This window comes from Acipenser ruthenus, chromosome 3, assembly GCF_902713425.1.
Source record: "Acipenser ruthenus chromosome 3, fAciRut3.2 maternal haplotype, whole genome shotgun sequence".
Lineage (NCBI taxonomy): Eukaryota > Metazoa > Chordata > Actinopteri > Acipenseriformes > Acipenseridae > Acipenser > Acipenser ruthenus.
The window spans coordinates 205,449-230,535 of record NC_081191.1 but is presented as its reverse complement, the minus strand read 5'-3'; the positions used below and the strand labels follow the sequence as shown (position 1 = coordinate 230,535).

At 44.6% G+C, this 25,087-nt stretch overlaps 1 protein-coding gene across 5 annotated transcripts in view; it reads right to left on the bottom strand.

The window, feature by feature from the left end:
• LOC117435816 (plectin-like) overlaps positions 1 to 25,087 on the bottom strand; it is a 168,707-nt gene that overhangs the window by 109,247 nt on the left and 34,373 nt on the right. For 2 of the 5 annotated variants that reach the window (XM_059009982.1, XM_059009977.1), the window contains exon 1: positions 20,764 to 23,166. The exons of 1 other annotated variant lie outside the window; for it this stretch is intronic. In XM_059009982.1, coding sequence (XP_058865965.1) covers positions 20,764 to 22,705 — 1,942 coding nt within the window. In that variant the 5' untranslated portion in view covers positions 22,706 to 23,166. Of the gene's footprint in view, positions 1 to 6,975; positions 7,556 to 20,763; positions 23,167 to 25,087 lie in introns of those variants that run through there. 2 more of the 5 variants (XM_059010015.1, XM_059010007.1) reach the window with 2 other exon arrangements.

The window sequence follows — 25,087 nt, the reverse complement described above, 5'->3', positions numbered from 1 at the left end:
TCGCACTATCCTTCTGTTCAATGTGGGGTCGATTTTCCTCTTGCGGCCGCGCCCAGGGAGGTTGGCTACAGTTCCATGGACCTTAAACTTCTTAATAATATCTGCAACTGTTGTCACAGGAACATCAAGCTGCTTGGAGATGGTCTTGTAGCCTTTACCTTTACCATGCTTGTCTATTTTCTTTCTGATCTCCTCAGACAACTCTCTCCTTTGCTTTCTCTGGTCCATGTTCAGTGTGGTGCACACAATGATACCAAACAGCACAGTGACTACTTTTCTCCATTTAAATAGGCTGAATGACTGATTACAAGATTGGAGACATGTGTGATACTAATTAAAGAAACTAATTAGTTTGAAATATCACTATAATCCAATTATTTATTATCTTTTCTAAGGGGTACCAACAAATGTGTCCAGGCCATTTTAGAATATCTTTGCAGAATAAGCAATAATTCATCTCTTTTCACAGCTTCTTTGCTTTATTCTATGACATACCAAAGGCATGCAAGTATACATGATAAAATAGCTTTTAATTTCATCACTTTTCAGGAGGAATGAAGCATTATTTCAATGAGCTGTAAGGGTACCAACAAATTTGAGCACGTCTGTATATATAGTGAAAGAATCGCACCTCTCCGCGGTTCGTTGCCCCTTTAAAACATGACCTAACACACACAGGAATGGAATTTTAAAGCACGGTTGCACAATTTTTAATAAACAATACAAAAACAAAATAAACAAAACAAACACCTAGCTCTCTTTGAGCAATAATAAAAGTGTCTGAGCTGTCAAACTCTCTTGCAAAACCCCTACTAGTGTCTGAGCTGTCAAACTCTCTTGCAAAGCCCCTACTAGTGTCTGAGCTGTCAAACTCTCTTGCAAATCCCCTACTAGTGTCTGAGCTGTCAAACTCTCTTGCAAATCCCCTACTAGTGTCTGAGCTGTCAAACTCTCTTGCAAAGCCCCTACTAGTGTCTGAGCTGTCAAACTCTCTTGCAAAGCCCCTACTAGTGTCTGAGCTGTCAAACTCTCTTGCAAAGCCCCTACTAGTGTCTGAGCTGTCAAACTCTCTTGCAAAGCCCCTACTAGAGTCTGAGCTGTCAAACTCTCTTGCAAAGCCCCTGCTGTTACCTTTGGCGAGCCCAGTACAACACATAAGTCCCATAAAACAACAAGTGATAAATCCTTTGAAAGACTGTGCTGAGAGTGCTGTGAACTACAAACCCCCTGCTTTCGGAGTAGCATCCTCTAGTGTCCATTCAATGAACAACTAATTCATTTATTTGTTTTGTTAAGAAGAGGAACCCATTTTTCCAGCTCTTTTTCTCAAATGTCAGTGCTTGTGAATTTAGTTCTCCCGAAAGATAAGGTGACAGAGAAGGAACGATAGCAGTGGTTACAATGCTGGCAAGCACAGTGAGAGCTTTGGAAACACACCTCAAACCCAACCTGAACACTCCCTCCACCCTGTCTCAAGCGATCACAAAAACAGGGATGGGCCCAAACAGTCAGGTGACATAACAGCCCTTTCTGTGGACACGCCATAAAAAAATGTTCATTAGTGTTATATATTTTTATATATTTATTGCATTTATATAGCACTTTTTATACAAAAGCATCGCAAAGCACTGCACAGTACAGAGCAGAAAAAAGAACAAACCACAATACATTTGTATAGCATGTCACACATACAACTGCCACAGTCAGACCATTTAAATAACAGATTTAAATAACTGTACACACAATACAAAAGCAGCAATTTAAAAGTTACATTAAAACCCACTAAGAAAGCTATTTTATAAAAGTGCATTTTTAGTCTTGACTTGAAAACTGTAAGGGTCCCACCTTCCCTGACAAACGAAGGCAGAGCATTCCATAATTTAGGAGCTCTACAAGAAAAAGCCCTACCTTCCGTGTTGCTTTTGTTGACCCTAGGAATAACCAGCAGCCCCGCACCCTGTGATCTCAGAGTGCAGAAGATACCGGGTCAGTAACTCCAGCAAATAACTAGGTGCTAATCCATACAGGGGCTTGTAAGTTACAAGCAAAATCTTAAAATCAATTCTATGCTGCACAGGGAGCCAGTGTAAAGAGGCCAAAACAGGGGTAATGTTCACTTTTCCTGGTTTTAGTCAGAATTCTAGCGGAGGTATTCTGAACAAGCTGCAAGCGGGATACCACACGTTTTGGGACACCAGAAAAAGTGCATTACAATAATCAATTCTAGATGAAACACAGGCATGCATTAGTCTCTCGGCATCAGATACGGAAATAATTGGTCTAAGTTTGGCTATATTTCTCAAATGGTAAAAAGATACTTTAGTAATTTCCCTAATATGAGTCTCAAATGAGAGGATCAAAGATGACCCCCAAACTTAATTTCTAGTTTAAGTTTTGATGAGAGACTGCAAGGGTCGAGCTCATGTAATTCCACATCTCCTTTTAGTTGGTTCTGTGAGCCCACTAGCATAACCTCTGTTTTATCTGAATTCAACATTAGAAAATTCTGTGACATCCAATGCTTGATGTCTGTAAGGCAAGTAGTTAATAACACCCAGGCAGAAGAAATTCTTGGCTTTAGGGACAAATATAGCTGGGTATCATCAGCACAGCAATGGAAGTTCACTCTGTGTCTGCGGATAATGTCACCTAACAGTAGCATATATAATGAAAACAGCAACAGGACATATTATCTGGACTTAAAAACTATATGAACTGGAGTCATGTTCATTAGTGTTACAAAACATGCCACAAATGAAGGCATTAGCCCAAACAGCTGTCTGCTTGACATCATTTCCTATTGGCTTCCAACACTATGAGTCCCTAACTCCTCTCCTACTGGACTGGCAGAGGGCATTTCTTCTCTCTAATGCACACTGTCTCTCTCATGCCTGGTTGCATTTCTTCTCTCTAATGCACACTGTCTCTCTCATGCCTGGTTGCATTTCTTCTCTCTAATGCACACTGTCTCTCTCATGCCTGGTTGCATTTCTTCTCTCTAATGCACACTGTCTCTCTGATGCCTGGTTGCATTTCTTCTCTCTAATGCACACTGTCTCTCTCTTGCCTGGTTGCATTTCTTCTCTCTAATGCACACTGTCTCTCTCTTGCCTGGTTGCATTTCTTCTCTCTAATGCACACTGTCTCTCTCATGCCTGGTTGCATTTCTTCTCTCTAATGCACACTGTCTCTCTCATGCCTGGTTGCATTTCTTCTCTCTAATGCACACTGTCTCTCTCATGCCTGGTTGCATTTCTTCTCTCTAATGCACACTGTCTCTCTCGTGCCTGGTTGCATTTCTTCTCTCTAATGCACACTGTCTCTCTCGTGCCTTTTTGCATTTCTTCTCTCTAATGCACACTGTCTCTCTGATGCTTGGTTGCATTTCTTCTCTCTAATGCACACTACCACACACTACCCCATGCAGCATTTCTGATACTCTGTGGTAAGTATTTCTTCCTGCCAGAGTTCTACAGTTCTGTGTTGCTTGTTGTGGAATTCCTTTCAGTCTGACAGCTCGCGCTGGGGTTCCGCTCTGCTGCTCTCCAGTTATTATAAAGAAATAATACACACATCATTTCTAATAAATAATCTCATTATTTATTTTTTCTATTTATTTTTGTTTATCTATATTTATTTATATTAGTAATCCCCCCTTGCTTTTCATCTCCAGACTCTGCTATTTAACTATGTCAAAGTTACTGTGTGGTTACAATGGCATTCAGGCTTGGAGATCATTTTTCATGTATGTGGGTATCCCCTGTGGAGTTTAAAACAACAGCCTTGTAGTCTTTAAAAAGCCAGCAGAGGAGCACAAACAAAATGTCAGTCGCTCAATTAATCAGAGCTGCCTGATGTGGTGTTAAAAGCCTCATAAAAGTCTGAGTGCAATCTGCAGATGTAATTGGGAATGATGAGACGAGATACATTCAAGCAAAGGAAAAGCTTGGCTCACTGTTGACATGCTTGAAAAAACAGATCTCTGGATCTACCCCTCCTCCTGATCTACCACTCCTCCTGATCTACCCCTCATCTTGATTTACCCTTCCTCCTGATCTACCCCTCCTCCTGATCTACCCCTCATCCTGATCTACCCCTCCTGGTCTACCCCTCCTCCTGATCTACCCCTCCTCCTGATCTACCCCTCCTTCTGATCTACCCCCCTCTTGATCTACCCCTCCTCCTGATCTACCCCTCATCTTGATCTCCCCCTCCTTCTGATCTACCCCTCTTGATCTACCCCTTCTCTTGATCTACCCCTCCTCTTGATCTACCCCTCCTGATCTACCCCTCCTCCTGATCTACCCCTCCTCTTGCTCTGCACTGGACTCGCCTGACCTCAGCACCTCGTCACTGGATCCTCATCTGATGCGCTATCCTTGCACTATTGCACTGCTAATATGTCATTGTTAGGGATGTGATTTTGTCACGGCAAAAATATGTACAAATCACAGCACAGTCACAGCTAAAAATAGACAATTTCACAGAAAGATTTGAACTTAAATATATTTGTTCACACTCTAATATTTAATTATTCGTGCAAAGTAAACATGTACTTAATGTATTTTCTTTTAACACTCGCTTCTAGTCAAAAGTAAACATAAATCATTTTTTAACAGTACTTTTTAAACACCCATAACAGGAATATGTTTAGAAGAATCATTCTGCAGCCACACTGTTGACAGGTTAAGCACCGCAGAGGAACGACTGCAGAAGCTGCAAATCAGGGTCATGCTTCTGCACAACTGGAAACCGCCCTCCCTTCAGGCTTTGTATTATCAAGTGTCTGCAGAGGTATATTTTCTGCATGAAAGGCTCCGGTTCATTTGAAGTTTGTTTCTCATTAAGCCGCTCCTTCTGCTGTCATGAAATTGTTTGGGGTATTGCTCTGCTAGTTGCTTAGAGCTTCATTTCGTCTCTTTTTTACAGTTCTGTGTAAGTATTCTTCTTTATCTGACGTTTGCTAACTGCTTTAACTTTGCACTGAAACCAATTCAAAACGATGCGAACGGCTCCTTTCCTATTTTCACACCGAGTGGAAACAAATGTCAAAATACATGGGTTCCCTTACCGCCGTGACAAAATCACATCCCTAGTCATGGTACATATAACTTGTTGCATCCTAGTTCACATTGTATTCTAGAAGTATTATTGCACTTACTGTAAACTATACTGTAATTAAATATTAATCTTGTATTGTAACCCTCTACTGCCCTGTAACACTTGATCCCTTGGTCTCTCCATATTGTATGAAGAGTTTATTAACAAGGGTTTTGAGGCCCAATGAAAGTACTAATGAAAAAACAGAGAGGAGACCAGAAGCACGAGTTGGTTGCCAGCTGTGCCAAGGGCTTACTTTCTCTGCTGGAACCACCAGATGAATTACTGTTAATTATTATTATTATTATTATTATTATTATTATTATTTGTTTATTTAGCAGACACCTTTATCCAAGGCAGCTTACAGAGTCTTAGTACAAGATTGGACTGTGAAGGGCTGCATTGGATCCTGTGAGTTGTGTAAATCAGGATTACCACGATGGATGGATTCTGTGGGTTATAATTACACTGAAATCTAAATGCACTCTGATTTGGATGCCAGGCTATTAACTGAATTATTTTAAGACCTCCTTCAGAAGCTGCATCCCATCTTCAGTTCCCATTACTGAGAATTGAAAGAGAGTGGGAGACTGTCCTCTTATTTATAATGTGGGACACCTGACCAGTGTGTGGGATGTGGGTATAATTATCTTGTGATTGTGATAATAATGAACTTTCTTTCTTTCTTTCTTTCTTTCTTTCTTTCTTTCTCCCTCACACTTGTTTCACACTCTTTAAAAAGAGTGTGAAATAATGCTGGCTCAGTTCAATGGCTCAGTTCAACTCTGCCCTGCAGCTTCCATTAATAACACATCTCTGATGAATCTACACACCTTTCTCATTTAACACATCTCTGATGAATCTACATACCTTTCTCATTTAACACATCTCTGATGAATCTACATACCTTTCTCATTTGGTTTGGTTGTAGCTTTCTCAGTTTTGATAGTAGCATCCAAAGCCTCTCACACTTCAGATGCATTCTTACTAACTCAGAGCAGAACCTTTTCACAAGGTTAACACCCAGTGCATCATACTAAACCACCAGTGCGTTTAAAAGCTTGTTTTAAAAGAACAAACACCAGAAATAACAATAATAATAATAATAATAATAATAATAATAATAATAATAATAATAATAATAATAATAATAGACAGACATGTATTGGTATATTTTTTAGTTTTTTTTACTGTTGCTTCTTTATTTTCTAAGAAGTTTTCTAAACTAATTGTATAGTCCTACGGTTTGTACCAGTTTAGTGTTTGTATAAACATGCATATACTACACAGTGTGTTTGATAACACTGTGTTTTTCTTTTTAAACAAACTACCTTTTGTAATAGAGGACCGTCACAAAAATGACATACATTCAAATATTTAGTAGTTTTGATGTGTATAAAAAAAAGTAAATCCATCCATCACTTGCAATATTACCGCAGCGTAAATGTTGTATGCCTACTCTGACACAGACAAGCCTATTACAGTGGGGGTTACAACAAAGTCATGTAAAATATTAACATTTGCATGCCCATTTAGTAAGGTCAGTGCTATAGTTAGTGCTGCACGAACCGACACAGGTAAAGCAGTACAGCAACAATTCCTCTGCAGTGTCCGTCTATATATCTCAAAACAACAGATTCACAGTAAAAACGATGACCAACATTATAACGTTTATTAAAACGCAGGGTCCACATGACATTTCGACACAGGCTAGCGGTGTTTTTTTTTTTTACTGCTGTGTTATTCCACCAACTCGTGCACCAACAAATTTCCAAGAAAGAATCAATCAAAGACCCTCTGGATGAAAAACGAAACTAACAGGAGGACCGTCTTCAAACAGTTAACATTCGAGACAGATTACTGTGAATATCCTACCTTGACCCTGCTGAATCAAATCTTCCATGAACGATCTACCATCATCATGATCCATCTCTTGTGATACTTCAGTTATACGAAAAAAATAAGAAAAAGAAAAGGCAATAGTGCCAAAGAAAAGAAAAATACGCGCTACAATATATACGTCTCTCTGTACAGTTCCTCAAACACAAGTCATGTTTTTTTTCCCTTTGCGTACGAAATGTGTGTGTGTGCGTGTACAGGGCAGGGGGGTAGGGACCAGGTTACAACTTGCTCACCTACATATATACGTCAAATCAGACCCTACCCTGGACTGGCTGAGCAACAACAGAAAATGGATATTGTGTATAACTGATTGGAGCCAAGCTTCCAGCCAGACGCTACCCGGCACGATAGAACCAAGTGTGGGTGTGTGAGTAGCGGGGATTAAGAACTCGAGTGCACTCCCTTCACTCTGACAAACGCTTTTCCTTGAACACAGTTAATTAGAGGAAAGAAACAACGTTTGCCAATCACGCACGGTTTCCTGAAAACATTCCTATGTCGTAAAATGAGAAACAAGGCTGCTTTTAAAAACGCAACGACTAAGTTTCATTAGAAAGCCGAGCCGAGTATTTTCCGCTACAAAGCTCCAATCACTGCAGCGCAGCGGTGCTATTTAAAAAAAAAAAGAGGAGGTCACGGTTTTTCCATTGGAAACAATCTGGTCGTTATGCAAGAGCCATGCCATTTCAAGTACAGTAAAGTACCTTTTTTTAACCTTGCTGAAATAGGCTAATAAGAAGCAGAAATTAGATCCATTCTTTAGTCTGTCACATAGAGTTAAAATAGGGACCTTGGTATTTCAGAAGGATTGTGTTGTTTTGTTATAAGTGTGTCTAGTACAGTACTAGTATAATTTACTTGGAACTGTCACATGCTGTGTCGGGCCTATTGCAATACGTGCCTCTCCCACGCTATGGCTTTGTGCTACATACCTTGGAGATCAACGCAAAGGGTTACGTGAGACCAGGGGACAGTTGGTCTACTAAAATACATCTTTATTGGGCAAGTAGCATTTCAGTATCCACGGCTACCACTGACTTTGACACATGTCTGCCTTTAAATTGTACAGTTAAGGGCTACATTACTGTTGATTAAAATGCACTATACCACAGCATTGAGGGATGGGGGGGACAAACAAAAAAAAACCCTGGGATATGTTGTATGTTTGTCAGTATTTGTTCTTGTATCAATAACCACTGTAGGACCAAGAGCTGCAAGCCTATGTAAGATATAGGTCCTTTGTAGTGCCAGCAATGGCCAGAAAACGGCAAATAGGCCACAGACCGATAAGCCAATTTGAATGAAAAATATTAATTATTGGACCCACGTCAAGCTGCAAGAGAACACTATAGTAAAGTCAATCATATTTTAATAGCAATTATATATATATATATATATATATATATATATATATATATATATATATATATATATATATATATACAGTATATATACAGTATATATATATATATATATATATATATATATATATATATATACAGTATATATATATATATATATATATATATATATATATATATATATATATATATATGTGGCTGTGTCAAGAAGGACGCAAGGCAAGGTTTCAAGGCTAAACTTTTGGATTTGTTTTAGCTTCAATTATTGCTTAACAAAACTGCCGTCAGCCACAGCTCACTCTTCTACTAGTCGACTTTTTCTTCTGTTTAGCTCTTTTTCTCTCTAGCTCTTTATCTATTGAGCTCTTTCTCTCTTTCTCTCATTTTCTTTGTTCTGTTCTCCTTCTTTCAGTCCAACCCTGGTATCCAGCAACCCTATAAAAGGGAGTGAGATCTGAATACCAGGGGAGGCAGTGCCGGCTGCACAACTCCGCCATGACTCGGGACTCAAAATTCCGGCCCTTGTCAGAGTGGAGCTCCAGGGGAACCTCAAACCGGCTGACAAAGCCCTCCAGCAGTGCGTCCACCACCCTCCCGCATGGCCAAACGGGACCACTGTGCCCAGAGTCCCTTCACAACCGGAGACAGCCAGGCAATGGCTTCCCAGGATGGATGCTGCTGCTGCTCCACCCACTTCAGGACAGGGAGGAGGTCGGGTTCCCGCTCCTGCAGCTGTCGCCACTCCGCTGCTTCGGTGGTGGTCAACTGCCTGCACGCAACCAGCGGGGTGGTGCCACCGGGTCCGGGGGGCTGCTCCGAGGGTTCCAGATCCCCTCCATGCTGCTCCGCTCGCAGCTCCTGCTCCAGGTCCTCCTTCCTCTGGCAGTGGTCACAGCCTTACTCCGCACAGTCTGTGCGAATGGCGGAACTGGTGCACCCCTGTCACCATGGCCAGCAGCTCCCGACGAGTGACGCAGTACCGTGTCTCTGGTTTACTTAGGCCCCGACTGTAGTAGGCCAGCACCCGCTCCCCCTCCGGTCCCTGTTGGGAGAGGACCGCCCCAATCGCCAGGTTGCTTGCGTTAGTGTCCAGCAAGAATGGCAACCCGGGATCGGGTGGGGAAAGCACCGGGGTGCAAGTCAAGGTCTCCTTTAACCCAGTCGGGGCCCCACAGAAACACCTCGCCATTCCTCAGGGGACGGTTCAGGGGGGCTGCCTTGTCTGCAAAGTTGGCCACGAATCGAAGGTAATATGAGGCCAACCCCAGAAACGCCCTTACCTGTCGCTGGTTGGCAGGAGTGGGCCATTCCCACAAGGCGCTGGTCTTGTCGGGTTCCGTGCGGATGCCTTGACCCCCCAACCCGGTGTCCGAGGAAGGAACACTTATCCGAGTTGACCTTCAGTCCCGCTGCCTCCAGGCATTGCTGCACCTGTTGGAGGGGTGCGAGGGCTTCTTCGAAGCTGAGTCTATGTACCAGCAGGTCATCCAGGTAGACCAGGCAGCTCCATCTGGGGATACCGGCTAGGGCTCGCTCCATCAACCACTCAAACATGGCTGGAGCATTGCAGAGCCCAAACGGCGTCACCTGGAACTGCCACAGGCCCTGCCCAGTCAAAAAAGGCTGTCTTGGGCCAGGCTTCAGGGGCAAGAGCTACCTACCAGTAGCCACTTCTTAAGTCCAGAGACAAGAACCATGATGACCCGGCCACCAGGTCCAGGGATTCATCTAAGCGGGGAAGAGGGTACGAATCCTTCCAAGTCACCCCGTTCAAGCGGTGGTAGTCAACGCAGAACCTCCACTCTCTGTTCTGTTTAGGCACCATGACTACCGGGGCCGTCCAGGGGCTCTCAGAAGACTCCACTAGTCCCGCCTCCAGCATTCCTTGCAAGATTTTATCCGCCTCAGGCTGGTGAGCCAGCTGCACCCGGCGGGGCCGCATCTTTATCGTCACTGCATCCCCCGTGTCGATCATGTGCTGACAAGGTGGGTTCAGCCGACCTCCTCAGCCTTCGTGGCAAAACTGTGGCGGTACCTCAGCAACAGCTCCCGCAGTTGGCTCTGTTGCACTGGGCAAATTCCCTCGCAATTCTGTCACCAGACTGCGGTTTCCTCTTCCTCCGGTTGGGGGACACAGGGGTGTGGTCCAGCTGGCTTTGCTTGGCTGCAGGATGACGCACAGACGGTGGCCCGTGTTTCTGAGGAACCTTCGGAGACAGTGGTGGTGTTTCTAAACTGGCCAGGGTAATGAACGGCTCGGCCAGGATTCGCAGCACCCCCTCCCAGAGGTTGAGTTGACCGCCAATGCGACGGAGGAAATCCAGCCCAAGAATGCATGCATCCTGGACTGGGGCAATCCACACCGCGTGGACGGTCATTGTCCCTTTTCCTCCCATCGGCGACAGCTCCCCCGTCATTGTCCTTAACTGGACAGTCGTTGCTTCCAGTGAACGATGTCCCCATCGAATACTTGTATATGTGCAGTGGAAGAAATCCAAAGAACTCATAAAAAGATAAAAGTTGATGTGCGAAGTACAGTACAGTAAATGCATTAGTGTGCAGGCTGGGTAAAGGAATGGGTTACTCACCCAGTAGGTGGCACCACTGAATTCCCTAAGCAGATCAGTGACAAGAAAACAGATTGGATTAGTGCTGCCCTGCTCTTTAGTAACACGCATGATGTGTGACCCTGTATGTTCCCCTGTGCCTCCTCAAAAAGCAGCTGCAATAAAAACATAAATCAAAGAACTCGTGATCTTTCCCACTTTTTACAGATCTTTTTCTTACTTCTTATTGACTAACTGCTTCTTTATTACTGTACTGAATATCTGTGGGTTTCAGTGTGTGTTTGATTTTAAACTGGGTTAATCAGCTGTAGACTTGGAACCTATAAACAGCAGATTCCTGTCATTGTGATTGCATGATCTACAACAATACTAGCTAGCCTGCTGCACAGCACAGGAGGGGATTATCAGTAGTATGCTGAGCAGAATAAATTACATATAATCATTCCTAACTGCTTTTACTAGTACTGCACTGGACTTCTAGATTATATTACTCAGTAACTGCTTTTACTCATGTATTGATGAAGAACAGTGCATACATCTTATCTTCAAAGAGTAGTTAAGAGTGGCCATTTCATGAACGAAATATCCTTGGTAAGCAAAGTAGCCGCTGGTAACTGCCATTGTATAACTACATTGCCAAAAGTAAACAAGGTAATGTAAAGCACTTGACTTCTGTTTTGATGTAATTATGAACTCAAACTAGTATCGAAGGGCTGTCCTTTTCATGGCTGATACCATACGCTGCCTTGCCAATGAACCTACTAAGATCTGATTCACTTTAGCCAACTAAAATTCTAAACTATTATTGGTTAAACTAACATTTCTGTGGCCACTGAAGTAATTCACATGTTCTGGGTTTTACTGTCTGAGGAAAGCAAGTGACCTCAGGCTTGACTGTAACTGATAAGAACATGACTCTCACTAGCAGACAAGACTTGAACAGCAACAGGACTCTCACTAGCAGACAAGACTTGAACAGCATTCATTACAAATACTGCTAACAATAACAATTAAAATGCATTTTTTAAGAAGAAGACAGCAACTACTACTGCGATTATGACTACGGCTACTATTACAAATAATAGCAATACATCTGTGCATATGGCCTACTCAGTAACATTAAAAAAGTCACACTGAGGCTGGAGTCCTGGTGTAGCTGAATGCACTCACTGGATAATGAAATAATTACAAGCCCCAGGTGGGGTGTTATTACAAGGAGAGTGACCCACAGGGCCCATGTGCTTCCATGAAGAACCAGCTGTCTGCTTTATTTATTGAATTTACCTCCAAGAGAGGCAAAACATAATGGTACCAGACAGTGGCCAACAGTACATTATACTACAGCCACTCTAGGAAGATGGCTTTTGTATTTATTTATTATAAAGCATTCCCATTGTGGTTTCATTGTTTGGTTTGAGAGCGGTTTTTAGGTCAGATGATTTGCATAGCAAACAGGTGTATGAGCATTATTTGTGTTTTAACTGAAGGGCGGGATATTCTGTTAAAACCACCTGCATCAATACACACAAAAAAGAATGCATATAAAACACACACAGCTCACACAAAAACACGTTCAGGCCACAATTCTAGTTAGAGGGGCACCAATGAAACCCAACAGTATATACGCGTCCCTAATGATCATGGCTAAGCACAGGGCACCAATGAAACCCAACAGTATATACGCGTCCCTAATGATCATGGCTAAGCACAGGGCACCTAGGGTTCCAGTCTTATATACGCGTCCCTAATGATCATGGCTAAGCACAGGGCACCTAGGGTTCCAGTCTTATATACACACCCCTAATGATCATGGCTAAGCACAGGGCACCTAGGGTTCCAGTCTTATATACGCGTCCCTAATGATCATGGCTAAGCACAGGGCACCTAGGGTTCCAGTCTTATATACACACCCCTAATGATCATGGCTAAGCACAGGGCACCTAGGGTTCCAGTCTTATATACACACCCCTAATGATCATGGCTAAGCACAGGGCACCTAGGGTTCCAGTCTTATATACGCGTCCCTAATGATCATGGCTAAGCACAGGGCACCTAGGCTTCCAGTCTTATATACACGCCCCTAATGATCATGGCTAAGCACAGGGCACCTAGGGTTCCAGTCTTATATACACACCCCTAATGATCATGGCTAAGCACAGGGCACCTAGGGTTCCAGTCTTATATACACACCCCTAATGATCATGGCTAAGCACAGGGCACCTAGGGTTCCAGTCTTATATACACACCCCTAATGATCATGGCTAAGCACAGGGCACCTAGGGTTCCAGTCTTATATACACACCCCTAATGATCATGGCTAAGCACAGGGCACCTAGGGTTCCAGTCTTATATACGCGTCCCTAATGATCATGGCTAAGCACAGGGCACCTAGGGTTCCAGTCTTATATACACACCCCTAATGATCATGGCTAAGCACAGGGCACCTAGGGTTCCAGTCTTATATACACATCCCTAATGATCATGGCTAAGCACAGGGCACCTAGGGTTCCAGTCTTATATACACACCCCTAATGATCATGGCTAAGCACAGGGCACCTAGGGTTCCAGTCTTATATACACACCCCTAATGATCATGGCTAAGCACAGGGCACCTAGGGTTCCAGTCTTATATACACACCCCTAATGATCATGGCTAAGCACAGGGCACCTAGGGTTCCAGTCTTATATACGCGTCCCTAATGATCATGGCTAAGCACAGGGCACCTAGGGTTCCAGTCTTATATACGCGTCCCTAAAGATCATGGCTAAGCACAGGGCACCTAGGGTTCCAGTCTTATATACACACCCCTAATGATCATGGCTAAGCACAGGGCACCTAGGGTTCCAGTCTTATATACACACCCCTAATGATCATGGCTAAGCACAGGGCACCTAGGGTTCCAGTCTTATATACACACCCCTAATGATCATGGCTAAGCACAGGGCACCTAGGGTTCCAGTCTTATATACGCGTCCCTAAAGATCATGGCTAAGCACAGGGCACCTAGGGTTCCAGTCTTATATACACACCCCTAATGATCATGGCTAAGCACAGGGCACCTAGGGTTCCAGTCTTATATACACACCCCTAATGATCATGGCTAAGCACAGGGCACCTAGGGTTCCAGTCTTATATACACACCCCTAATGATCATGGCTAAGCACAGGGCACCTAGGGTTCCAGTCTTATATACGCGTCCCTAAAGATCATGGCTAAGCACAGGGCACCTAGGGTTCCAGTCTTATATACACATCCCTAATGATCATGGCTAAGCACAGGGCACCTAGGGTTCCAGTCTTATATACACACCCCTAATGATCATGGCTAAGCACAGGGCACCTAGGGTTCCAGTCTTATATACACACCCCTAATGATCATGGCTAAGCACAGGGCACCTAGGGTTCCAGTCTTATATACACACCCCTAATGATCATGGCTAAGCACAGGGCACCTAGGGTTCCAGTCTTATATACACATCCCTAATGATCATGGCTAAGCACAGGGCACCTAGGGTTCCAGTCTTATATACACACCCCTAATGATCATGGCTAAGCACAGGGCACCTAGGGTTCCAGTCTTATATACACACCCCTAATGATCATGGCTAAGCACAGGGCACCTAGGGTTCCAGTCTTATATACACACCCCTAATGATCATGGCTAAGCACAGGGTACCTAGGGTTCCAGTCTTATATACACGCCCCTAATGATCATGGCTAAGCACAGGGCACCTAGGGTTCCAGTCTTATATACACACCCCTAATGATCATGGCTAAGCACAGGGCACCTAGGGTTCCAGTCTTATATACACACCCCTAATGATCATGGCTAAGCACAGGGTACCTAGGGTTCCAGTCTTATATACACACCCCTAATGATCATGGCTAAGCACAGGGCACCTAGGGTTCCAGTCTTATATACACGCCCCTAATGATCATGGCTAAGCACAGGGCACCTAGGGTTCCAGTCTTATATACACACCCCTAATGATCATGGCTAAGCACAGGGCACCTAGGGTTCCAGTCTTATATACACGCCCCTAATGATCATGGCTAAGCACAGGGCACCTAGGGTTCCAGTCTTATATACACACCCCTAATGATCATGGCTAAGCACAGGGCACCTAGGGTTCCAGTCTTATATACACACCCCTAATGATCATGGCTAAGCACAGGGCACCTAGGGTTCCAGTCTTATATACACACCCCTAATGATCATGGCTAAGCACAGGGCACCTAGGGTTCCAGTCTTATATACACACCCCTAATGATCATGGCTAAGCACAGGGCACCTAGGGTTCCAGTCTTATATACACACCCCTAATGATCATGGCTAAGCACAGGGCACCTAGGGTTCCAGTCTTATATACACATCCCTAATGATCATGGCTAAGCACAGGGCACCTAGGGTTCCAGTCTTATATACACACCCCTAATGATCATGGCTAAGCACAGGGCACCTAGGGTTCCAGTCTTATATACACACCCCTAATGATCATGGCTAAGCACAGGGCACCTAGGGTTCCAGTCTTACATACACACCCCTAATGATCATGGCTAAGCACAGGGTACCTAGGGTTCCAGTCTTATATACACGCCCCTAATGATCATGGCTAAGCACAGGGCACCTAGGGTTCCAGTCTTATATACACACCCCTAATGATCATGGCTAAGCACAGGGCACCTAGGGTTCCAGTCTTATATACACACCCCTAATGATCATGGCTAAGCACAGGGTACCTAGGGTTCCAGTCTTATATACACACCCCTAATGATCATGGCTAAGCACAGGGCACCTAGGGTTCCAGTCTTATATACACGCCCCTAATGATCATGGCTAAGCACAGGGCACCTAGGGTTCCAGTCTTATATACACACCCCTAATGATCATGGCTAAGCACAGGGCACCTAGGGTTCCAGTCTTATATACACGCCCCTAATGATCATGGCTAAGCACAGGGCACCTAGGGTTCCAGTCTTATATACACACCCCTAATGATCATGGCTAAGCACAGGGCACCTAGGGTTCCAGTCTTATATACACACCCCTAATGATCATGGCTAAGCACAGGGCACCTAGGGTTCCAGTCTTATATACACACCCCTAATGATCATGGCTAAGCACAGGGCACCTAGGGTTCCAGTCTTATATACACACCCCTAATGATCATGGCTAAGCACAGGGTACCTAGGGTTCCAGTCTTATATACACACCCCTAATGATCATGGCTAAGCACAGGGTACCTAGGGTTCCAGTCTTATATACACACCCCTAATGATCATGGCTAAGCACAGGGCACCTAGGGTTCCAGTCTTATATACACACCCCTAATGATCATGGCTAAGCACAGGGCACCTAGGGTTCCAGTCTTATATACACACCCCTAATGATCATGGCTAAGCACAGGGTACCTAGGGTTCCAGTCTTATATACACACCCCTAATGATCATGGCTAAGCACAGGGCACCTAGGGTTCCAGTCTTATATACACGCCCCTAATGATCATGGCTAAGCACAGGGCACCTAGGGTTCCAGTCTTATATACACACCCCTAATGATCATGGCTAAGCACAGGGCACCTAGGGTTCCAGTCTTATATACACACCCCTAATGATCATGGCTAAGCACAGGGTACCTAGGGTTCCAGTCTTATATACACACCCCTAATGATCATGGCTAAGCACAGGGCACCTAGGGTTCCAGTCTTATATACACATCCCTAATGATCATGGCTAAGCACAGGGCACCTAGGGTTCCAGTCTTATATACACATCCCTAATGATCATGGCTAAGCACAGGGCACCTAGGGTTCCAGTCTTATATACACACCCCTAATGATCATGGCTAAGCACAGGGCACCTAGGGTTCCAGTCTTATATACACACCCCTAATGATCATGGCTAAGCACAGGGCACCTAGGGTTCCAGTCTTATATACACACCCCTAATGATCATGGCTAAGCACAGGGCACCTAGGGTTCCTGTCTTATATACACACCCCTAATGATCATGGCTAAGCACAGGGCACCTAGGCTTCCAGTCTTATATACACACCCCTAATGATCATGGCTAAGCACAGGGCACCTAGGGTTCCAGTCTTATATACACATCCCTAATGATCATGGCTAAGCACAGGGCACCTAGGGTTCCAGTCTTATATACACATCCCTAATGATCATGGCTAAGCACAGGGCACCTAGGGTTCCAGTCTTATATACACACCCCTAATGATCATGGCTAAGCACAGGGCACCTAGGGTTCCAGTCTTATATACACACCCCTAATGATCATGGCTAAGCACAGGGCACCTAGGGTTCCAGTCTTATATACACGCCCCTAATGATCATGGCTAAGCACAGGGCACCTAGGGTTCCAGTCTTATATACACACCCCTAATGATCATGGCTAAGCACAGGGCACCTAGGGTTCCAGTCTTATATACACGCCCCTAATGATCATGGCTAAGCACAGGGCACCTAGGGTTCCAGTCTTATATACACACCCCTAATGATCATGGCTAAGCACAGGGCACCTAGGGTTCCAGTCTTATATACACACCCCTAATGATCATGGCTAAGCACAGGGTACCTAGGGTTCCAGTCTTATATACACACCCCTAATGATCATGGCTAAGCACAGGGCACCTAGGGTTCCAGTCTTATATACACATCCCTAATGATCATGGCTAAGCACAGGGCACCTAGGGTTCCAGTCTTATATACACATCCCTAATGATCATGGCTAAGCACAGGGCACCTAGGGTTCCAGTCTTATATACACACCCCTAATGATCATGGCTAAGCACAGGGCACCTAGGGTTCCAGTCTTATATACACACCCCTAATGATCATGGCTAAGCACAGGGCACCTAGGGTTCCAGTCTTATATACACACCCCTAATGATCATGGCTAAGCACAGGGCACCTAGGGTTCCTGTCTTATATACACACCCCTAATGATCATGGCTAAGCACAGGGCACCTAGGCTTCCAGTCTTATATACACACCCCTAATGATCATGGCTAAGCACAGGGCACCTAGGGTTCCAGTCTTATATACACATCCCTAATGATCATGGCTAAGCACAGGGCACCTAGGGTTCCAGTCTTATATACACATCCCTAATGATCATGGCTAAGCACAGGGCACCTAGGGTTCCAGTCTTATATACACACCCCTAATGATCATGGCTAAGCACAGGGCACCTAGGGTTCCAGTCTTATATACACACCCCTAATGATCATGGCTAAGCACAGGGCACCTAGGGTTCCAGTCTTATATACATGCCCCTAATGATCATGGCTAAGCACAGGGCACCTAGGGTTCCAGTCTTATATACACGCCCCTAATGATCATGGCTAAGCACAGGGCACCTAGGGTTCCAGTCTTATATACACACCCCTAATGATCATGGCTAAGCACAGGGCACCTAGGGTTCCAGTCTTATATACACACCCCTAATGATCATGGCTAAGCACAGGGCACCTAGGCTTCCAGTCTTATATACACACCCCTAATGATCATGGCTAAGCACAGGGCACCTAGGGTTCCAGTCTTATATACACATCCCTAATGATCATGGCTAAGCACAGGGCACCTAGGGTTCCAGTCTTATATACACACCCCTAATGATCATGGCTAAGCACAGGGCACCTAGGGTTCCAGTCTTATATACACACCCCTAATGATCATGGCTAAGCACAGGGCACCTAGGGTTCCAGTCTTATATACACGCCCCTAATGATCATGGCTAAGCACAGGGTACCTAGGGTTCCAGTCTTATATACACACCCCTAATGATCATGGCTAAGCACAGGGCACCTAGGGTTCCAGTCTTATATACACACCCCTAATGATCATGGCTAAGCACAGGGTACCTAGGGTTCCAGTCTTATATACACACCCCTAATGATCATGGCTAAGCACAGGGTACCTAGGGTTCCAGTCTTATATACACACCCCTAATGATCATGGCTAAGCACAGGGCACCTAGGCTTCCAGTCTTATATACACACCCCTAATGATCATGGCTAAGCACAGGGCACCTAGGGTTCCAGTCTTATATACACACCCCTAATGATCATGGCTAAGCACAGGGCACCTAGGGTTCCAGTCTTATATACACACCCCTAATGATCATGGCTAAGCACAGGGCACCTAGGGTTCCAGTCTTATATACACGCCCCTAATGATCATGGCTAAGCACAGGGCACCTAGGGTTCCAGTCTTATATACACACCCCTAATGATCATGGCTAAGCACAGGGCACCTAGGGTTCCAGTCTTATATACACACCCCTAATGATCATGGCTAAGCACAGGGCACCTAGGGTTCCTGTCTTATATACACATCCCTAATGATCATGGCTAAGCACAGGGCACCTAGGGTTCCTGTCTTATATACACGCCCCTAATGATCATGGCTAAGCACAGGGTACCTAGGGTTCCAGTCTTATATACACACCCCTAATGATCATGGCTAAGCACAGGGCACCTAGGGTTCCAGTCTTATATACACACCCCTAATGATCATGGCTAAGCACAGGGCACCTAGGGTTCCAGTCTTATATACACACCCCTAATGATCATGGCTAAGCACAGGGCACCTAGGGTTCCAGTCTTATATCAGCCACATTGTGTATTACCCCAGCAGGCCTCACTCAACACTACCTAGTTGTGAAACTGTCTAGGACCGGTTTATACATTTAGAAACATGCTGTTGTACTTCTGACATACACTCCTTTATAACTTAAACACAGTCCATGACATTGAGTCTCTACACAAAAACAGTACATCGTACAGCTCTAGCCAAACGCTTTGCATCTATAGAATTAAATCATTTAGCTTAAAGTCAAATGAAAACTGTTGCATACTGCTTTGTAGTTTTCCATATACTTAATGAAAAACTGACAAAAATTGAAAAATGGGACATTTGAAATATAACATGAAATACTGCACTACTATTATGGCTTCCAGTAGACTTTTGCAATATCTTTTTGTAGTTTCTTTGATTACATGATGTTAAATAAAAAGATCTAAAATGATGTTCATGTATATCTATCTATCTATCTATATATATATATATATATATATAATATATGAACATCATTTCAATCTTTTTGCAATACAAGTAAAAACAACTGTTTTTTTTAATTCTTTTTTTATACAGTATTTGACATCAAGAAAAACACTCATCTCCAGATCTGAGATCCCAGTACACTGAATTTGCTTTCTTTATCAGATTCCTGGACTTCCTAGTTCCCAGAGTGGGAGCATTTTCTTCATACTGGGATTCAGTCCTGATCTATCTGTAATACTATGCATTGTCTCTGAAGTTCCTGGTACAGACATTCCTGCAGTGAGTATTCTGGCTCTAAGACCCAGTAGGGAGTTGGCAATAAATGACTTTGCTGGCTGAAGCATCCCACTGACAGTAAGTTTCCTGAATGGATTTTGCTGACTCTCTGATTCCAGTAATGACTGTTCTCTTTTTAATTTGCCAGCTCAAATAGAAAAGCAGCAGCAGCAGCACATCTTCTGGGAGTCCAGACTGGATACGTGTTCTCTGGGATGATGCATTGAGTGTAACTCTGTATTACTGTATGTAAAATGAAATGGACGTGTCTTAAACTACACAAAGGAAACAACCTAGAAACATAAGTAAACTTTTAGAAACATCTGTCAAATAAGCCCCCTTTTTAGGCATGTTGAGACTATAAACTCATAGACTAAAATGCTGCCTGGCTAGGAAGTAACATACACACACAAGCACAAACACAAACCTAACAACAGCAAAGATACCACAGCCAGTGAGGAGAAAAACAGCTTTACAAACCTTCCACAGTGATAGGCTCTGGGTTCATATCAGATCCTCCCACTGCAGTGTTCTCTTGTACTTCCTCCATTCCCATCAGGTCCTGTTCCTGGTGATGCGAGATGGAGCCCGGGACCTTAGAATCAGCTCCCAGTGATGGTTTAGAGGCAGTCTGTTCAGCTCCCAGTGATGGTTTAGAGGCAGTCTGTCCAGCTCCCAGTGATGGTTTAGAGGCAGTCTGTTCAGCTCCCAGTGATGGTTTAGAGGGGCCTGATGGTTCAGGGGCCTGTTGGGTTTCACTCACTGCTGAGACCTTTTGGACCTGAATCTTTTCCTCACAAGACCACTGATCCTCTGTAGAGCCAGACGGAGCCTCTGAGTTGGGCTTAGGAGTGTATAGTTCAGTGGTCTCCTGGGTTTCAGTCTTTGTAAAGAGCTCTTTGTTCTTCAATATTGTAACATTCTGAATCAGAATGCTCTCCTCCACCACCGTCACATCATTCTGAATCAATATGAAGTCCTGGCCCTGAGCTCCTGAAGATGGCTTTGGGGTGACTGGTTTGGGCTGGCAACCTTTCACTGAGCTCTTCTCCACTGTAATCTTTTCCTCTGCTATCTTCACCTCCTTCAGTGGCTCCTGATCCAAGGTTGGGGCTGGGGCCTCAGTGCTTGCTGATTTAGAGGAGCCCAGCTTGGGGAGTGGCTGAAAAGCTTTCACTGAGCTTTTCTGTATTTTAATATTTTCCTCCTCTACCTTCACATCCTTTATAGATGGCTCCTGACCTTCCAACATAGAGGCTGGGCTCTCAGCACCTGCTCCAGAAGATGATTTGGGGGTGGCTGGCCCTGGAGGTGGTGGAGAATGTTTTAAACAACCCGTCTGCACTTTCATTTTTTTCTCAGCTTCCTTCACCTCCTTCTTAAGAGGCTCCTGACGATCCCAGACACCGTCTCCCAAGCATGGTTTAGGGGTGTCCCGGGAATATTTCACTAAGCTCTTTTGAACTTTATTCTCTTCTTCTAGCACTTTCACCTCTTTCTTGAGTGTCTCCTGATGATCTGAGACAAGGGCCGGTGCTTTGGTGCTGGTTCTCGAGGGTTGTTTATTGACTTGCAGCTTGGGGGCCTCCTGGGATACACTCACTGCTGAGGCCTTTTTGGTGATTGCTCCTGCAGAACTGTGAACTGTGATCCTTTCCTGTATCACTGTCACCTCCTTACGGTCTCCCTGATTATCCATGAGAGAAACCTGGTCCTCTGCTCCCCATTCTGCTGGTTTAGAGGTGTGGGTCTTGGGGGCCTTCTGTGATCCTGTCCCTGCAGAAACGTTCTTGATTTGAAACGTTTCCTGTACCACCACCACCTTCTCCTTGTGACTACTCTGTCGATCCATGAAGGAGGCTGATCCTTCAGCAGCAGATGCTGGTTTAGAGGTGTGGAGCTCGCGGGGTGGCTGAGAAGCTCTCACTGCAGATACCTGGGTCTTACTCTCCTCTTCCTCCATAGCCACCTTTTTCCTCCGGTACCCCTGTCGATCCATAAGTGAATCCAGACCCTCCGCTTCAGCTCTGCATGACGGTTTTGGAGCATAAGAAGTGGGGCCTTCTATAATCTGGACCCGCGCTGTCCTTCGGGCCACATTCAGGGTGGAGGCAGGCCGGCGCACCCTCTGCAGAGACGATGGAATGATCTCGGGCGGCAGACGCAGGTAATCCCGCAGGTAGACGATGCCCTCGTTGGTGAGGTACCAGTAGAAGTGCCTCCAGGCGAAGGTCTCACGCACGTAGCCTCTGGATTTGAGGGAGCCCATCGCTCTGATCACCTGCAGATTGGTGAGCTCCGGGACCTCTGGGTGAAGGCTCTGCGGGCGTTTGTCCTTCTTGGTCACCAGCACCCCATCCCGAAACAGCAGCTCATAAATGGCCCGCAACTTCTCCAATGGCATTAACATTCCAGCCACCATCTTCTTTCAATGTGCGTCCAAAAATGTACGAAGAAAAAAATATATAAATCAAAAAGAATCTGCTTCAAAGGAAAAACAAAAGAAAAAGTAACTTCTCTTCAAAAAACTTCAGTGGCAGTGTCTGCTGCCAGGTCCTTTCTGTTCAGAACTCTCTTCCTGTTTGCTTTTCTCTCTCCTTTTCCTCTGTAAGTCTTTGTAAAAATAAATATTTACAAACTGTAAAAAAAACTAAACTCTTGTCAGCCTTGCTGAGAAGTGAGCAGGCAATGGCTAAGCAAGAATGCTGTGACAGTGAGCTCTCCACCGTGTTCTCACAGCTCCTCCTTCCTTCACTGCAGCCCAGGAAGCAACAGCATGGAAATAAAATGCAGGGGAATGAGTACAAGAGAGAGAGAGAGAGAGAGAGAGAGAATAAAGAAGTGAGCAATGTGCTTGTGAAGTGCCAGGGCACATGGAATCAGTCCACTCTGTGACTAAAGAGCGCACACACACACGCACACACGCACACACACACACACACACACACACACACACACACCGCACACCCGCTCGCTGTGAGAGAAAGTAAGCTGGTTTTACAGTAAAAAAAAATAATAAAAGAAACAACTGGACCCGCCCTTCTAGTGCTTTACCCTGCACAGCTTCCAGCAGGCATTTACTCGCCTAGCAACACCAAACCAATCAGGTATTTCTTCCTGACAAACACATTTAGGCTGCTGGAGGGAACGGAATACCACGATCTCTTGTATTAAGAGAGGGAGCGGAACAAAATGCACAACTTGCCCTGTCTGTCACCTGTCATGCATTTGTGGATTGCAGGTTTACCTCTGGCACTACAAATCAAAGCAAGCTGTTTTTAAGGCTGTTAAGTCCTATGTACCTCAGTCTGACCCATTTTCACATGCTTCACATATATACAGCAGCATACAGACATTCACTAAACTCTTCAGAGCAATCAAGAGTCACATTTATTATCTGAAACTGGTCACACTTTATTTTAAGGGCCTTTTTTATTTATTAACTGTTAACAAACAGCTAATAAACATGTTAATGTACATTATTTATTTGCTGTTAACTGTTAGTTAACAATATATAATAGGCCAGCTAAAACTGCAAACACCAGAGCCCTATGGAGGATCAATCAAACACCAAAGCCCTATGGAGGATCAATCAAAAACCAGAGCCATATGGAGGATCAATCAAACACCAGAGCCCTATGGATGATCAATACCCAGTCGATCATATGCTTGAAATCGGTTCAAATTGTTACTGTTGTAATGTTTAGCAAATTAAATCAGGTTTTTATTAACCCTAACGCTAACAATTAACAATGTTTGTTAACAGTTAATTATTAGTAAAATTTATTAAACTAATAAAACGGCCCTTAAAATAAAGCGTGACCCTGAAACTTATAATCATGCAAATGCATCGTTTGCTATGACCTGTTTAGCCTGAAAATTGTAAGTACACATTTTAATTGCATTGGTGCTTCCAAACGTGAGGCTACTATGGAACACAAATGTCTCTGTTCCTCTGGAATCTACCACACTCTATCCCTCTTCCTCCGCTTCCTCCCTCTTCCTCTGCTAAGAACCTCGGAGTCACCCTGGACCCCTGCCTCTCTTATTCCCAGCACATCTCCACTCTGGCACGCACTTGCCAATTCTTCCTGAGCAACATCCGAAGAATCCGACCCTTCCTCACCAACTACGCCACCCAGCTCCTGGTCCAGGCCTTGGTACTCTCCCGCCTAGACTACTGCAACTCCCTCCTGGCTGGCCTCCCTGCGTCCGCCACCCGTCCGCTCCAGCTCATCCAGAACTCTGCTGCCCGCCTGGTGTTCTCTCTGCCTCACTTCTCCCACGCAACTCCACTACTCCGCTCACTCCAATGGCTCCAGATCACCGCTCGCATCCAGTTCAAGACTCTTGTACTAGCCTACAGATGCCTTGACCAGACTGCACCCAGCTACCTCCAGACCCTCATCTCTCCCTACACCCCCACTCGACCTCTCCGCTCCGCCTACACTAGAAGACTGGCTCTACCTCCTCTACGCTCCCCTACCTCTTCAGACAGCACCTGTAGAACTCCTCTGTTTTTCTCCTGGGACACTTATCACCCTTCCTTAAATGCACTTTACTTGCTCTTATCTGCCCCCTATTTTACTACATTTAATCCTGTACTTCAGAGTACTGTAATCTGCCAAGTGTTTAATCTGTAGTATTTTGTATTTAATCATATCCTGATTTAACTATCACTGACACTGTTATCTGCTATATTATTGAATTGCCCTGGATAAGGGCGTCTGCTAAGAAATAAATAATAATAATAAATATGACACCTTGGACCATGTATGAAGCTGCCTTGCCTGTGAGTACTGTT